Source organism: Equus quagga, chromosome 5, assembly GCF_021613505.1.
Source record: "Equus quagga isolate Etosha38 chromosome 5, UCLA_HA_Equagga_1.0, whole genome shotgun sequence".
Classification (NCBI taxonomy): Eukaryota; Metazoa; Chordata; class Mammalia; order Perissodactyla; family Equidae; genus Equus; species Equus quagga.
Window position 1 is genome coordinate 48306590 of NC_060271.1, and position 15863 is coordinate 48322452.

The 15863-nt window shown below is 58.7% G+C and overlaps 3 protein-coding genes across 4 annotated transcripts in view; 2 read left to right on the forward strand and 1 right to left on the reverse strand.

The window, feature by feature from the left end:
* The window catches only part of SSU72 (SSU72 homolog, RNA polymerase II CTD phosphatase), a 31267-nt gene extending 30311 nt beyond the window's left edge, over positions 1 to 956 (forward strand). The window contains exon 5 of the mRNA XM_046661737.1: positions 457 to 956. Within this exon, the coding sequence (XP_046517693.1) occupies positions 457 to 558 (102 nt within the window). The 3' untranslated portion in view covers positions 559 to 956. The remainder of the gene's footprint in view (positions 1 to 456) is intronic.
* Positions 957 to 2044: 1088 nt separating this feature from the next.
* TMEM240 (transmembrane protein 240) lies at positions 2045 to 8493 on the forward strand. Its single transcript, XM_046662149.1, has 4 exons — positions 2045 to 2301; positions 2652 to 2758; positions 7204 to 7412; positions 7771 to 8493. Exons 1-4 carry the CDS (start codon positions 2245 to 2247, stop codon positions 7917 to 7919), a joined length of 522 nt encoding a protein of 173 aa, XP_046518105.1. The 5' UTR covers positions 2045 to 2244; the 3' UTR covers positions 7920 to 8493.
* Positions 8494 to 8557: 64 nt separating this feature from the next.
* The window catches only part of LOC124239814 (ATPase family AAA domain-containing protein 3-like), a 22560-nt gene continuing 15254 nt past the window's right edge, over positions 8558 to 15863 (reverse strand). Inside the window, exons 15-16 of one of the 2 annotated variants that reach the window (XM_046662148.1) lie at positions 14963 to 15071; positions 8558 to 9388 (exon numbers count right to left, since the gene is read on the reverse strand). In XM_046662148.1, the coding sequence (XP_046518104.1) occupies positions 9224 to 9388; positions 14963 to 15071 (274 nt within the window). In that variant the 3' untranslated portion in view covers positions 8558 to 9223. The remainder of the gene's footprint in view (positions 9389 to 14962; positions 15072 to 15863) is intronic. The other variant, XR_006888702.1, reaches the window with a different exon arrangement.

Below are 15863 nucleotides of genomic sequence, written 5' to 3' on the forward strand. Positions count from 1 at the left end.
CAGAGCACTGGCTGGCTTCACCAGGTGACTTGGGGCAAGTGAATCCCTTCTGTGCCCCGGCTGCTCATTTGCAAAGTGGGGACGGGACGGGCAGTGAGGGTTCATCCAAGAACAGGCCCTGCTGCAGCCGCTCTGTGCCCAGCCCCCATCCCTGTCGGGTTCCTCCAGGGGAGGGCCACCACCGCCCTGGGAACCCTGTCCTCAGGTTCCCTCCCTCCCCTAGGCGGGTGGGAATGAGTCCCCACATCACTGGTCAGCACTGGGACAGGCCAGAGGCGGCTTGTGTGCAGCCCTCCCTTCTGGGCACTGGGGCTGGTCGGGGCCTGGGGTCCCCCTGGGTCCCCCGAGTGGTCCAGGCGTCCATAAGAAGGCACGCAGCTGGGGCAGGAGGCTTGTGTGCTCACGTGTGCCCGCCCAGCTCTGCTCCCGCTCAGGCAGCCTCTCTGTTCTTTCCAGATTCAGCACACGGAGGACATGGAGAACGAGATCGATGAGCTGCTGCAGGAGTTCGAAGAGAAGAGCGGCAGGGCCTTCCTGCACACTGTCTGCTTCTACTGACCTCCCAAAGCCACCTTTCGGAGCCTCCTTCCTTTTGTTAATACTTGTTCCTTCCTCACATTGTTTTTACTTGTAGCTGTTCTGCTGGGACGGTGGTAGTGCCCCATGAACTGTACATATGAAATGAGAAGAGACACGTGAATGCCAGATCAAAAACAATCAAGTTTTCTATCCCACTTGTACTTGTGAGTGGGATATTGATTATAAAGTTTTTTTCTTTAACCAAAAAAGAAAGAGACGGTTTACAGTGCGTTTCCCCGCTACATCTGTCTTTCCTTGTGCGTTCCTTCCCCTCGCGCCTGACTGGCTGGAATGTACAAATACCTGAATAAAGCAACGGGCTGCATTTTCTTAGGAAAGAACCTGCAATTGTCCAATAAATAGATGCTGCTGCTGGACGTCCTTGCTTTCTCCTGAGCCCCCACCTGGCCCACCCCTGCCGGCCAGTGCAGGTCCTCTGGAGGGGGCGGAGGTGGGTGCCAGACACACTCCCTCAGGAGCAGGGGGCCTGGCCCTGCCCCGAGCCCCTTTGGAAAGGGGGGGCTTGGTGACCACAGTCCAGGGCTATGGGTCCAGCCTAGCTGCCAAGCACAACCCCGAGGTCCTCAAACGGCCTTCTCCCTGTGGCACCTGCTCCTGGGGCTGGGATCCGTTGCCCCTGGTGTCATCTGTCCCCCAAGGGGCCTTACTTCCTGGTGACCCCTCCTGGTTTCTGCAGCCGTGGGAAATCTCAGGTCCCTGGTGGGAAAGTAACGGGGGCTCCTGTGCAGGCAGTGTGGTCCATGTTGGTGTTGGCCATTCTGTCCCTGGGATGTGGACGCGGGCTTGGCTCAGGGGCTGCTCCCCAGGGCCCCAGCATCATGGGGCAGCCAGAGCAGGGCCATGGATGCTGGTCTCTGGGCTTCCAGGTTGACCAATCCAGATGCCTGGGGCTGGCCCCTAGGGAAGCTGGGGCTCAGCTGGTCCTGCCCCCACTGTGGGACATCTTTTGGCCTTTGCTGGGCTCCGTCCTCAGGCCACATGCCCATGGCTTTGGAGTGACCTCCCTGACAGCTCCTCAGCAGCCCTACAGGCCCCTCCACTAAAAGCAGTAACTTGCTGGAGCGAGGCACTGCCCAGCCTGCCTGCAGCCCCTCACTCCTCGGCCGCAGGGGTCCGGGAGAGGGGCCTTATGCTGAGAAATGGGAGAGGAAGAACCAGGAGCCCCAGGGGCCTCTCCAGGACTGCCCCGTGGGGTCCGGACGTAACCCTCGGTCCAGGGGCGCTGGGCAGGCGACCAGGACCGGACTGGCCAGACGGGCGAGACCTGGCCCTGCGATCCCCGGGTTGGGGTACGGCGTCGTCGCCGGGGCGGGGCGGCCGCGGGTGGCGAGGTCCCTCCCGGGAGGCGGGCGCGGAGGGAGGAGGCTGGAGCCGGAGCCGCGCGCAGGGAGGAGGGAGGGGGGAGAGGGGAGGAGGGCCGAGGGCGGAGCGGTGCGCGGCGAGCGCGGCGGCCGGGCGGCCGAGCGACCCCAGGAGCGGCCGCGTTCCCTGCCCGCGCCCCGCCCCGTGCCCCCTCCCCGGCCGGCGGCGGTGGGTGCGCAGCAGGCTGACCTCTGCGGAGGCGGCGGGGGCTCAGCATCGGGCCGGGGCCGGGGGGGCGCCGGGGCCGGGGGGCGGCGCTCCGGCCCGACCCGGCCCCGCCCGATGTCCATGAGCGCGAACACCATGATCTTCATGATTCTGGGGGCGTCGATCGTGATGGTGAGCGGAGGGGCTTCCCGCGCGCCCGCTCCCCTATCCGCTCCCGCCTCCCGCGCCCGCGCACGCCTCCCCCTCCCGGGCCTTGTTTACGGGCCGCGCGGCCTGCGTTCCCCCATGCCCGGCCTGCGCTTCCCCAATCTCCGGCCTGCGCACCCCAAAATCCCGGGTCTGCGCACCCCCTGCCCAGCCTGGGCTCCCCTAAACCTCTGGCCCGCGCTCCCCAGGCCCTGGCTTCCCTTCGCTCGCCCCTCCCCCGGCCTGTGCTCCCCCGTCCCCAGTACGCTATTCTCCTGCCTGGGGACCCCAGCCCGGCCTGCTCCTCGGCGCTGAGCGGTCATGGGCTCTTCCAGGCCATCGCGTGCTTGATGGACATGAACGCGCTGCTGGACCGATTCCACAACTACATCCTCCCGCACCTGCGGGGCGAGGACCGCGTCTGCCACTGCAACTGTGGCCGGTGAGTCCGTGCCCGGCGGGGTACACGCGTGATCACATATGTGCAGCCATGTCAGGGCCCACTGGGGCTCAGGTGAGCCCCATGCAGGCCAGGCATAGGGCCGCACCAGGCCGGTGGGGGCTCCTGAGGCTGGCACCAGGCTCAGTGGGGGAAGGACTGTCCAGCTTCCACTTGGGTTCTGGGAGCGAGAAACATGCCTGAGTCAGTTAGGACCCCCTTCCCAAAATGCCTTTAGAGAAAGAGCCCATCAGGGTGATGGGCAGAATGGGCCCCGGGCCTCCTGGAGACCAGGAGAGCAGCAGCCCAGCCCAGCAGCCCAGGAGGGATCCTGTGCGTGGCTGTGCTCAGAGTACACCATCCTCTCCCTGGGTCCGGACAGTGTCCATGAACTTTCCTGGGATCCAGGTACCGGGATGTGCAGAAGGTCAAAGTGAGCCTCGCCCAACCCCCTCATGGTACAGAGGAAGAACTGAGGCAAGGGGGGTGGAGCTTGCTCAAGGTCACTCAGAGAGTAAGAGGAGAACCCAGGCCCCCTACGCCCACTGTGTGATCCCCCCATTCTGTGCACATGCAGTGATGCAGTCTTTCTGGCCATGCATGTTTGTACGTCCATGTACGAAATAAACATCTTCTCATGAGACGCGCATGTGTGTACCGTCTGTGCGTATACATGTGCGTACACACAGCGCACGCGCAGGCTCGCATGCCCACCCTCATCCCCACAGGACGCCCTCGTGCTGGGGCCAGTGAGAAGATAGACAGGGGCTTGAGCAGCAGAGACTCACCCAAGGTCACACAGCTAGCAAGGGACTGGGGGCACGAATCTGTGTTCTTTATCTCTGCCCGTACTCCTGCTGCAGGGACGTGTGCACACGTAGTGGGGGGGGGGGGGGGTGTGAGACAGGACAGTTTCATGCCTCATTAAGCATGCTCCATGCCTATGGGTGCAGACTCATGTGTCGAAGCCGAACATGAACACGGGCATTAGTGCAGGTAGCGATGAGTGTAAAGGACCCTCATGTGTGCTGGCCGAGAGCCATCAAGAAGGCTTGCCAGGTGGCCACACTTTCCCAGAGATCCCTGCACTCCTGCCTGGTGCATGCCGCCGGAGCTGAAGGAGGGGCCTGAGGTCAGCTCCACAGCCTCCTAGGCAGCAATGACCCAGAGGCTGTAAAGTGGGGTGATCCTGAGACCCTCCTGGAGACTGGTGGTGTGCATGACACTGGGCCCAGACTCTGAGCTCCGTAAACACTAGTAATGCACATTGTACATGTGTGTGGGCTGTTGTATTGTGACCAGCATGTGCGTGCCCGCGACCTCACACCACGTGCCCATCTGAGCAGACAGGGTGTGTTTTCAGAGTGTATTTGCACAGAGTGTGTGTATGGGTCACATTGTGTGTCCAGAGTACATGTGGACTCATGTGAAACAAGCATCTAGAGAATGCAGGCTGGAGCTGGGCCTGCGTGCACAGGTTAGTGGTTACTGTGTCTGTGGATGCAGAAAACACGGAGAGCCACGCTTACCATAGACAGAGTGTTTCTGTGTGTGTGTGTGTGTCCACACGTGTGTGCTCTGTACACATCACTACATACAGGATATGTAAATTCGGTGTACAAAGTCTTCTTGTATATTGAAATGTGTACGCACAGCACACGTATATAGTGAATATGCATTAAAGAGTGTGCTCCACTTGGGTGTAGTGAATGTGTCTGCAGAGTAGTTTTGCACATGAGGTGTCCATGTGTAGACCATGTACATGCACTGCACAATGGATTCTACCCATGTGTGTACACACCGTGTGCAGGATACTCATGCGCACATGCCTACATGGAGAATTTCATACATACACCATGTGTGTAAATTAATGCTCTAAAGCATGTGTGCCAGCAGGTGGTGTCTGTGCGCACACAAACCCATGCATATGCCGTGGCACCACCAGAGAGGATGGTGTGTGCAAAGCATCTACATGTGATACACACCATGTTGGTGCTGGGCAAGCATGCACATGCACACGTGCAGCTTGTGGGACCAAGTCCGTGGTATACACGCCATGTCCTGTGCATGTGGCCGGCGTGTATACACGACATGCGTCGGACCTCAGGTAGACACATGCAGCATGTGCGGCCCAGGCAGGACACATGTATGTACACATCATAGAAATACGTGTGCACACGGGAGACCTGAGCCCCCACCCCCCAGGGGCCTGATTTGGAGGAAGGAAGAGGGCAAGGGTCAAGGGAAGTGCTGCAGGTGCCAGGCCAGTGATGGGGGCACAGGTCATGCCCTCTGACCGCCCAGAGGTCCTGAGCCACTGGGGTGGTTGGGTCCCTGGCCTCATCCTACTTGCAATGCGCCAGGGGCATTTCTGGCTTCCTTGGTGACTCGATCTTCAAGTTTCCTGCCTTGACCAGCTGTGTGTCCTGGGGCGGGAAGCTGGTCCTGAGGAAGACCCTGTCAGGGCTCCTGGGCCCAGAAGGCTGGGGAGGGCAGGAGATGGTGGTGATGCTATGTTATCAACCCCCAAGAGGCCTGTCCTGGCATGGTGTGCCCGGGTGACAGGGATTGCCAACAGGTCACGAAGGGCATCCTCCCCTGGGGGGCCGGAAGCTGCCACACATTCTGGGTGGTGATCAATAGTTTTCCATCACTTATTGATGACCGATAGTGGCTATTGATGGATTGTGATCAGAAGAGCAACGGCTGCCAGATGTCAGGCACTTCTTGCTGACTGCTCCAGGGCTGATGGCCCCTGCTCCATGGGCCTGTGACTGAGGCCCCACTCACCATCCATGGGGACTGGTCACACTCTGGACGTGCTGAGCAGGATGGCCTCCAGGGTCCCCAGGAGGAGCAGGACAGGGTGTGAGGAGAGCCCAGCCTGCTGCTGTCCCTGCTGGGCTGGGTTTGGGGCTCCAGGACCCCCTGACCCCACTGGGAGGAAGGCACTGTGTGGTCCCTCCTGGCACAGGGACATCAGTGAGGGAGGGGCAGCAGGTGCCTGGGGTCAGGGAGGACTCGTGGGGTTTCCCGTTTTGAGAAGATTCCTCTGGGGCAGAAGTGCAGCATGACCAGTGGCAAGGGGGAGTGAGGGGGTCAGGCCCTATCTCGGCTGAAGACCAGGCGGAGGTGTCACCATCTAACTGAGGGGAAGTTGAGGAGGAGCAGGTTTGGGGAGGGAGGAGCTATTTTTAGGTGCGAGTTTGAGGTGTCTATAGATCCCACGTGGAGACGCCACGCAGGCAGCTGGAGCTCAGAGCAGACGTGGGGGGCGGCAGGGACTTGGGGGTGGAGTGGGGAATGCAGAGTTGGAGAAGTCGGTGAAGGGGCTTGGAGAGGAGAGGAAACCAGGAGAGGTGGCCCCCTGGGCAAGAGGACCCCAGGGTGGTCTGGGCAAGAGGAGGTGCTGCAGCCTGGAGGCTGAGAGTGCATGGACCTCGTGGTGCCTTGGGCGCCAGGGCCGGCAGCTCCCTCTCCAGGGCTCTCCTGTGGGCAGGGGGTGGGGGGCCCACAGTCTGTTGTCCTGGGTGCTGGGCTCCTGGGCAGGGCCACCCCAGCTGGGATCACCAGGCCCAGAGGGCTCCCTGGAGGAAGAAAGGATCCAGGTAGGCCTGAGGCTGGAGGAAGCCTTGTGGGGAGGGTTCATTGTGGCCCTCAGAGGCAAATGAGGGCCTGGAGGGTTCAGTGGCCTGAGCCTGGACAGTTGAGGGCATGGCTCAGGCACTGGGGGGGTGCTAGGACCCAGGGGAGGGGCCACGGTCCTCGTGGTCCTGGACAGCTGGACATCGTCCATCCCAGGAGCAGCAGAGCAGGTGGCAGACATGTGGATCTGTGAAGGGCATGGGCAAGGGGGCACACCCAGGAGAGGGAGTGAGAGGATGGGGCACAGGGCAGAGCCTCCAGGTCTCCAGCACAGAGAATCAGGGCAGGGGGCACCTGTGAGGGACACAGGAGCAGAAGGAAACCAGAGGCCCGGGGCAGAGCTGATCCCACGTGAATTTCCGTGGAGGGGATGCTGGGGAAAAGGTGCAGGGAATGTCGGGTGGGAGGGAGAAGCCAGAGGGCGTCCCCGAGGAACCAGCAGGTGCACTGCGACCCTGCCACCGGACCAGGACACCCCGCCCTGGGCCCTCACCCTGGAAGGATTCGTCCACCTGCACTGTGTTCCTGTGACCCGTCAGGGTCGCCTCTGAGCCCCAGGCGGGGCAGAGGAGGGAGGAGGGTGATGCCTGGGCTGAGACACAGCCAAGGCCGGCCCCGAACTTCTCTCTGACCGCTGACCTCGCAAACGCCCACCAACTGGGCAGCCTCACGCCCGATAACCCGGGTCCAGGCCAAGTCCGCTGGCCCTGCCCGACCTCAGCCCCAGAAGGGCTGATGCAAGGATCCCGGCGGGCGAGCGGGTGCCCTTACCGCGGGGGACCCGCCCGCCCTGCCGCCCCCAGGCACCACATCCACTACGTGATCCCATACGACGGGGACCAGTCGGTGGTGGACGCTTCCGAGAACTACTTCGTGACGGACAACGTCACCAAGCAGGAGATCGACCTCATGCTGGGGCTGCTGCTTGGCTTCTGCATCAGCTGGTTCCTGGTGTGGATGGACGGCGTCCTGCACTGCGCCGTGCGCGCCTGGAGGGCGGGCAGGCGCTACGGTGAGCGGGGCACAAGCGCGGCCAGCAGCCGGTCGGGAGGGCCTGACCTCCAGCGCGCGGACCACACCCCTGGCCATGCCCCGCCCCCGGCCCTATTCCTACCGGAAGACCACACCCATCCTGGCCCCCGCCCCCCTCCCCGCTCCTCCCCTGACCGCCCCATCATGGCCCCGCCCCGCCCCCGGCCGTATTAATACAAGACCCCGCCCTGACCCCGCCCACACAGCCCTCGCCGGACAGCGCCTTTCCTGGGCCCACTCCCCACCCCTCCAGCCCTGGCCCCGGCCCCGCCCCTGGCTGCCCCACCCCTCCAGTCCTGGCCCCGCCCCCGGTCCCTGACCACGCCCCCACCCCGCAGACGGCTCGTGGACCTGGCTGCCCAAGCTGTGCAGCCTGCGGGAGCTGGGCCGGCGGCCACACAGGCCCTTCGAAGAGGCGGCGGGGAACATGGTGCACGTGAAGCAGAAACTCTACCACAACGGCCACCCGAGTCCGCGGCACCTCTGAGCCGCGCAGGACTCGTGGGGCCGCCGGCCACCGCGCCCACCTACACGGGACTGGACTGCCGCCCCGGGCCAGGGCGCCCGCGGCCGCCGGGCGTGTCCAGCGGAAGGTGCTGTCTCCTCTTCTTTTTATAAAGGGGTCGGGGTGGGGCCGGGGGGCCGCCGGTCTCAGGCGCCGGGGCGGCGTGCCCGGAGGGGGCGGTTGGGCCACCGGCTCCCTGCGGTCCTGCCTGCGCCCAGCCTGGGACCACGACTGCTACTTCAAACCGGCTGTGCGCCCGTCCGCGCGTCCGGCTCCGGAGCCGGTTCTGCCGGCGGGGAGCGAGGCCGGGAAAGGGTCTTGGCCGGGAAGGGGCCGGAGCCCGGCCGCACCCCACGCCTGCACCCGGGCGTCCGCGGGCCGCAGTGGGGAGCAGGGCAGGGCAGGGCAGGGGTCTGGGGGAGGCCCCGGCCCAGCAGCAATAAGGTCCCTGAGCCCCGCTGTGGCGAGTGCGGCCATCCTGCCCAGGGCATCCCCGGTCGGGCGCCTCACTGTGACCCCTACCCTTGCTGGTCAGTAAACTCTCCAGAAAGCTCCAGCCTCTGACTCTTCCTTCACGTCTGACCCCGTGACCCTTCGCATCAGCAGACATACAGACTCTGTGAGGTAGCATGTCAAGAGTTTTTATTAGAGTCTGGATTAAAAAACTCGACTCCAGTTGAGGGAGAGCTGTGGCTCCTCTGGGCCAGGGCGGTTCTCCAGCACTGGACGTCCCTGCCAACAGTGCCAGGAGTGGCTCCCTGGGCTTGTCACAGTCACAGACGTATGCAGGGCACCCCTTCTCCCAAGTACAGTAGTGAGCAGCACAGGGGCCTGCTCTGCTCACCCCTTGCTCAGTTCTGGTCCTGGGTGGGACTGGGCAAAGTCAGGCCCCCACCCATGCTGGCCCTCCTTCTGCCAGGGCCCCTACTGCTGGTCACGGCTGCAGCAGCCCGCCATGGGGGTGGGGGGCAGTGCCTTCTCCGCAGCTTTGGGCCAGGCTCAGGTGTGGGGGGCAGGTGGCCCCAGCCTGACCCTTCCCAGCCAGCACCACAGCCTGGAGGGGGCAGAAGGGGGTGCCGCCCACAAAGACAGCACAGCTGCAGCTGGTCCTGAGCAGAGGCCTTTAACATGCTGTTCTGGCTCTCACCACAGGAACGTTAAAAACGCCGGGGAGGTGGGTGGCCGCCCAGCAACCCCTGGCTTCCGGGAAACGTGGGTGCCTTGGTGCTGGTGCTTCCTTTTGGCGACACCACATGGCCAGTGTGCCCCAGGTGTCCAGGCCCAGCTCACTCGGCCCGTGCACTCGGGAGCAGGGTCTGGCTGCCCTCAAGCCCAGCTCTCTCAGCCTTCAGCCACTGCATCTTCTGCTGGTGCTGCTGGATGGCATCCTGGACCCGGGCATCCATCATGGCCTCGGTGAGGACCCCGTCCTCAGAGGCGTATGCCATGGCCTAGTAGGGAAAGAGTGCTGAAGGAGAGCACCAGAGGGGCTGCCTGTACAGAAAAGGGTCCCCCAGCCTCAGGCTTTTGGGGCCCACCCTGTAGGGAAGACCCCCATCACTGCCACCTGCTCCCCCCAGGCCCCATGAGCCCGTTTCCTGGAGATGCCCTCCAGAACCAGAAGCCCCTGCGGGGGGGAAGGTGGCATGAAGCCTGGGACTCCGAGTCCACCAGAGGGATGGCCGACCAGCACACGCGTGTGGTCATAGGCAAATCCACAGCCCAGAGTGGCTGCCATCCCTGCAATGTTCATGGCCCTGCCTGTGTCCTGGCCAGCACCAGGCTGCCTTCTTGCCCTGTAAGGTTTCAAGGACTTTCTAAAAGCAGAAAGCCTGAGGCCAGCAGTCAAGAAGCAGCCCAGCACTGCCCATCCCACCCCCTTGGACCAGGAGGGCCCTGCCTTTATGGGCCAGGGCACAGAAAGCAGACAGACCAGAGGCCATTCGGGGGTAGGTCCATTCTGACACAGAGGGCAGGGACCCAGGCTGAGAGCTCCCCAGGAGCGCCAGCAATACTGACTGGGTCAGACAGTGGACCTGCCACGCCAGACTGCCCCTGAACACGTACCACCTGCCCTCCACCAGGAACTGCCTCTCACAGGGCCCCCACCGTCTGCAAAGTCCTCCCAGAACCGTGGGGGGCTGAAAGCCAGGCCCTGCCTAGGAATCCCAGCCCCGAACTTGGGCGGGCATATGGGTGGAGGTGCCTAAGTTTTACTAATCAGGCCCCGTACTGTCCACATCTCCTTGGCTGCCAGGCACGTCACCTGTGGCCAGGCCACCACTCCTCCCAGATGACCCAGTGCCCCACGTAACTCCTGTCACTCAGCCTATCACTCTGACAGAGGCTGGACAGCACCCAGGGTCCACCAAGCGGGGGGCCTAAGCCAGGCCTAAGCGACCTAAGCGGCCTCGGCCCATGGTGGGCACTGTGAAGGGGTTCCCACCATCTAAGATAAGTCAGCTGCTTTGCTCACACAGACTGGCCCCGTCCTCAGGACATGGCCGTCCTCAGTGCTGGCCAAGGCCGTGGAGAGAGGGCTGCCCCGCCGCCTCCTGTGAGGAGCACGTGGCTCTGAAAAACAGCGGGGAGGGGCCCCCACAGGTAGCACCCAGCAGAGGGGCCCGTGTGGGTCAGGGTCTGGGCTTTCCTGGCAGAGAGGGGTGGGTAGATGGAATGCAGCTGCTCCTTCTGGAATCCCAGAGTATTCACAGAGACGTCTACCCATGGAGGGTAGGGGGTGGACTCAGTCACGCACTTCCAAATACATTAGGAAAAGGGGGAAAGTAGTGGCTTTGCCAAGGAGAAACCTGGCAGCCACCACCTTAACCAGGTGATCCAGGCCAACATCCCTGTGACGTTGTGTGGACAGCAGGTTCCCCCGATATGATATGACTGGAGGAGCACCTGACCTCTGGGGTTTCCCTGAAACCCACAGTCTAATCATGAGGATAACATGAAACAAACCCAGAGGGACATTCTACATGACACCTGACCAGCAGTCCTCAAAACTGCCAGGATCATAAAAACAAGGGACATGTGAGGAACTGTCATAGCCTGGAGCAGCCTGCAGAGAGGCCGTGACTCAGTGTCATGGCGTGTCCTGGGTGGGCTCCTGGGGCCAGATCAAGCCCAAGGGAGAGTCAGTGGTGATGTGGCAAATGTGCCTTGGGGTGAGATGTTCACAGCACGGCAAGGGAGGAAGAGCGGTGCGTGAGAGCTCCCTGTGCCAGCACTGCACGTTTCCTGGGAACTGAAACGATTTAAAAATATTTTAAAATTTTATTAAAAAAAAAAACCAGCCCTGGACCTGATGGCTTCACTGGTGAATTCTACCAAATGCTTTAATAAGAATTAACACCAGACCTTCTCAAACTCTTCCAAAAAACTGAACAGGAAGGAACACTTCCTAACTCATCTATAAGCAAAACCCTGATACCAAAACCAGACAAAACACCACAAGGAAACTACAAGTCAATACCCCTATGGACACTGACCCAACAAAATACTTTAGCCATGCAAATTCAGCAGCATATGAAGAGGACTACACACCACGACCAGGTGGGATTTATTCTTGGAATGCAAGGATGGTTCCACACAGGAAAATCAGTCAGTGGAATACATCACACTAACAGAACGAAGGACAAAACCACACAATCATCTCAACTGATGCAGAAAAAGCATTTGGCAAAATTCATGATGAAAACATTCAATAAACTAGGAATAGAAGGAAATTTCCTCAACATGATGAAGACCATATATATGAAAACCCCACAGCAAATATCATCCCTATGGTGAGAGACTGAAAGCTTTTCCTCCAAGATCAGGAACAAGACAAGGTTGCCCACTCTCACTCCTATTCAACAGAGGACCTGAAGTTCTAGCCAGAGCAGTTAGGCAAGAAAAAGAAATAAAGGCATCCACAGTGGAAAGGAAGAAGTAAAGTTATCTGTTTGGAGGTGATATGATTCGATATGTAGTAAATCCTAAAGACTTCCTCCAAAAATGTTAGAAGTAATACATTAAGCAAAGTCGTGAATAGAAAATTAACACACAAAAATCACTTATGTTTCTATATAGTAACAATGAACAATCCAGAAAGGAAATTAAGAAAACAATTTCATTTCCAATAGCATCAAAAAGAATAAAATACTTAGAAATTAACTAAGGAGGTGAAAGACTTGTATGCTGAAAACTACAAAATATTGCTGAAAGAAATTAAAGATACTAAAATATAGAAAGATGTCTGTGTGCATACACTGGAGACTTAATATTGTTATGATGTCAATACTACCCAAAGCAATCTACAGACTCAATGCAATCCCTAGCAAAATTTCAATGATTTTTTGGGGGCAGAAATAGAAAACTCCATCCCAAAATTCACAAGGAACCTCAAGGGACCCTAAATAGCCAAAATAATCTAGAAAAAGACCAGAGTTGGAGATCTCACACTTCCTGATTTCAAAACTTACCACAAAGCTACAGTAATCACATCAGTGTGGCACTGGCATAAAGACAGACATACAGACCACTGGAATAGAATACAGAGCCCACAAATAAACCCTCACACACATGGTTTCCAGCAAGGGTGCCAAGACCCATCAGTGGGGAAAGGACAGTATTTTCAACAAACGGTGCTGGGAAAACTGGATGTCCATGTGCAAATGAATGAAGCTAGACTCCTACCTCACACCACGTACAAAAATGAACTCAAAATGGATCACATACCTAAGTGTAACACTTCAAACTATAAAACCCCTAGAAGAAAACACAGGGGAAAAGCTTCCAGACACTGGATTTGGCAAGAATTTCTTGGCTACGACACCAAAAGCACGGAGGAAAAAAATAGATAAATTGCAATTCATCAAAATTAAAAACTTTTGTGCATCAAAGGAAACTAAAAAAGGCAACCCACAGAATGGGAGAAAATATTTGCAAATCATGTCTGATAAAGGATCAATGTCCAGAATATATAAAGAATGCGTAAAACTCAACAACAAAAAACAACCCAACTCAAAAATGGGCAAAGGACTTGAATAGACATTTCTCCAAGAAGACATACCATGGCCAGTAAGCCCGTGAAAAGATGCTCAGCATCACTGACCATCAGGGGAACACAATCAAAACTGCAATGAGACACAATCTCACACCCACCGAATGGCCACTGTTCAGCAAGTATAAAACAACACACGTTAGGGAAGATGTGAGAAAGTGGACCCTTGTGTGTTGCTGGTGGGAATGTAAAATGGCGCAGCCACTGTGGAAAGCACTATGGCAGTTCCTCAAAAAACTAAACATAGAATTACCAAATGACCCAGCAGTCCTACTTCTGGTTACACATTCAAAGGAACTGAAAGCAGGGTCTTGAAGAGATACTCATATACCCACGTCATAGCAGGGTTATTCACAATCACCAAAAGGTGGAAGCAACGCAGGTATCCATCAACGGATGAAGGGATTAACAAAATGTGATATATCCACACAACAGATTATTGTTCAGCCTTAAAAAAGGAAGGAATTCTGACACATGCTACATGGATAGACCTTGAGAACATTATGCTAAATGAAATTAAGCCAGTTACAAAAGGACAAATATTGTCTGATTCCACTCATATGAAGTCCCTCGAGTTTTCAAATTCATACAGAAAGTAGAATGGAGGTTGCCGGGGCGGGGGGCCGGGGAATGAGGAGTTGGTCTTTAATGGGGACAGAGTTTTAGTCTGGGAGGATAAAAAAGACCTGGAGATGGATGGTGGTGATGCTTGCACAACAATGTGAGTGTGCTTAATACCAGTGAGCTGTACACTTAAAACTGGTTAAGAGGGAGCCAGCCCCAGTGACCCAGTGGTTAAGTTCAGCGCACTTGGCTTAGGTGGGCCAGGTTCCGTTCCCAGGTGTGGACCTACACCACGTCAGTGGCCATGCTGTGGCAACTCACATACAAAACAGAAGACGACTGACACAGATGTTAGCTCAGGGTGAATCTTCCTCACCAAAAAAAGAAAAAGGTTACGATGGTAAATTCTATGTTAAAGAAAAACAAAAGGCAGCAAATCCCCACGACAGGTAGCCCGGGTGGTAAGAGGCACGGACTCGCGTTGACAAAACCACTGCCCCGGAACGAAAGCTGCAGCAGGTCCATGCAGTGCACCACAGAGGGCTTCAGGGCACACGTGCAGAGAGGCAGCCTGCTCTGCAGCCTGGAGGGAGGGGCAGCCACAGCACCCAGCTCTGCGCCCTGCAGCTGGACACAAAGGGAGAGGGGCCGACGGAGACAACCGCACTCCTCCTGTGATGGCGGCTCCTCCTCTCTGCATCTGGCTCTCCTCTCCCAGGAGAGGGGAGGACTAACAGACAGGCCTTGGGCTGACCAATCAGTGACTGGACACATCCTGGCGTGAGCCTATCCTAAAAGCCAGGACATCCGATCTAGAGCGTTCGCAGACAGAGCAGACAAACCCAAGCGCCAGCAGCCCCCGCCCGGCAAGGAGCCGGGAGGAGACCCGAGGCCACTTATCGGGTCAGGGCTCTTCCTGGTTGTCATCTCCTCTGCCCTCCGATGAGCCCACAGACGTCTCTCGGGGTGCTCCACGTCTGACCCAGGCTGTGTCCCCCTGGCCCTCCCACCCATCTGCAGAGTCACCTGAGTCAACCGCCCTGGGCCCCAGTTTGGAACAAAGTCTAGAGGTTCCCTAGACCTCGAGCGTGGGCCTGTGGGACTGTGACGCCCGCATGACATGTGGCTCATTTCCAGAGAACGCCTCGAGTTCAGAGAACCCATCTGATCTGGAGTAAAACAGGATGAGGTGGGCCACAATATGCAAAGCCACTGACAGCCTGGCCCCATCCTCCCCACTGTGGGGGTGGAGTCAGGGGGTGGCTGGAAAGCAGGACAGCACATCACACCTGGTGCCAAAAACCCTTCGGCAGAGACACCCCAGGGAGGAAGGTGCCAGCACGCACTGCCTTCAAATGTCTCTGAGGGTCTCGGGATGAGACCTGCAGGACGCCTGTCCCCAACTCACCTGCCACGCCACAGCAAGCTGGGAGATCTCACGGCCCGACATGCCCTCCGTCAGTCGTGCAATCTCTGAGCACTTCTTCCCATAGTCAAACTGGGCCAGCTTCAGGCGCCTGGCAGGGAGGAATGCCTCAGTGATGCCCGGGATGCCCACAGGACCCAGGGGGAGGCCAGAGGCCTGCGAGGGCCCCCAGGCTCCCATAAAGAGGGCGGGCTGGGACGTCTGCCAGGGCGTGTTGGAACCCCAGGCGGTGCATGTGCCACCCTCAGGGTGGGACGCATCCAAATGTCCCTCCTTTTAATGAGGCCAACTCTGCGCCACGTCCACTCTCAGAGCCAGGTTGCCCGTTTGGCCCTTCCTACCCCTCTGTGCATTCCCTTTCCTCCTGGAGCCCAAGGTGGGGTCTAGGCAGCGGCTGTGCAGCAAGGACAGCATGCTGAGGGACTCTGGGGGCATCTGCAGGGCCAGTCAGGATGTGTGAGAATGGTGGGGCTCCCTGAGCATGCACAGCCCCACTGCCTGCCCCTGGGGGCAGGGACCACGTGCCCTTCACTCCAGCCCTCGCCCAGCGCCCAAACACGGGAGCTGAAATCCCACTAGGGATGAGCTGAAATACGCAACCAGGAAATCAAAGGGTGGAAGACCAGCGCTCCCGAATCAGCATGGCGTCACATCAGCATACACGTGCACCTGGGTCCCTCCCCAATCAGGTCTGGCCAAAGGCCTGTGAGAAACCACTGACACACATGAAAAGGGCCTCAGGAACTGAGACTGTATGGTGTGTGGGCTGCCTGCAGGCTAGGGTGGGCCATGGGGAGGCTGGGGGCCAGAGGAGGCGGCGGCCCAGGTAAGGGAGTTCAAGGGCAGGGGGCAGAGGAGGCGGTGGCCCAGGTAAGGGAGCTAA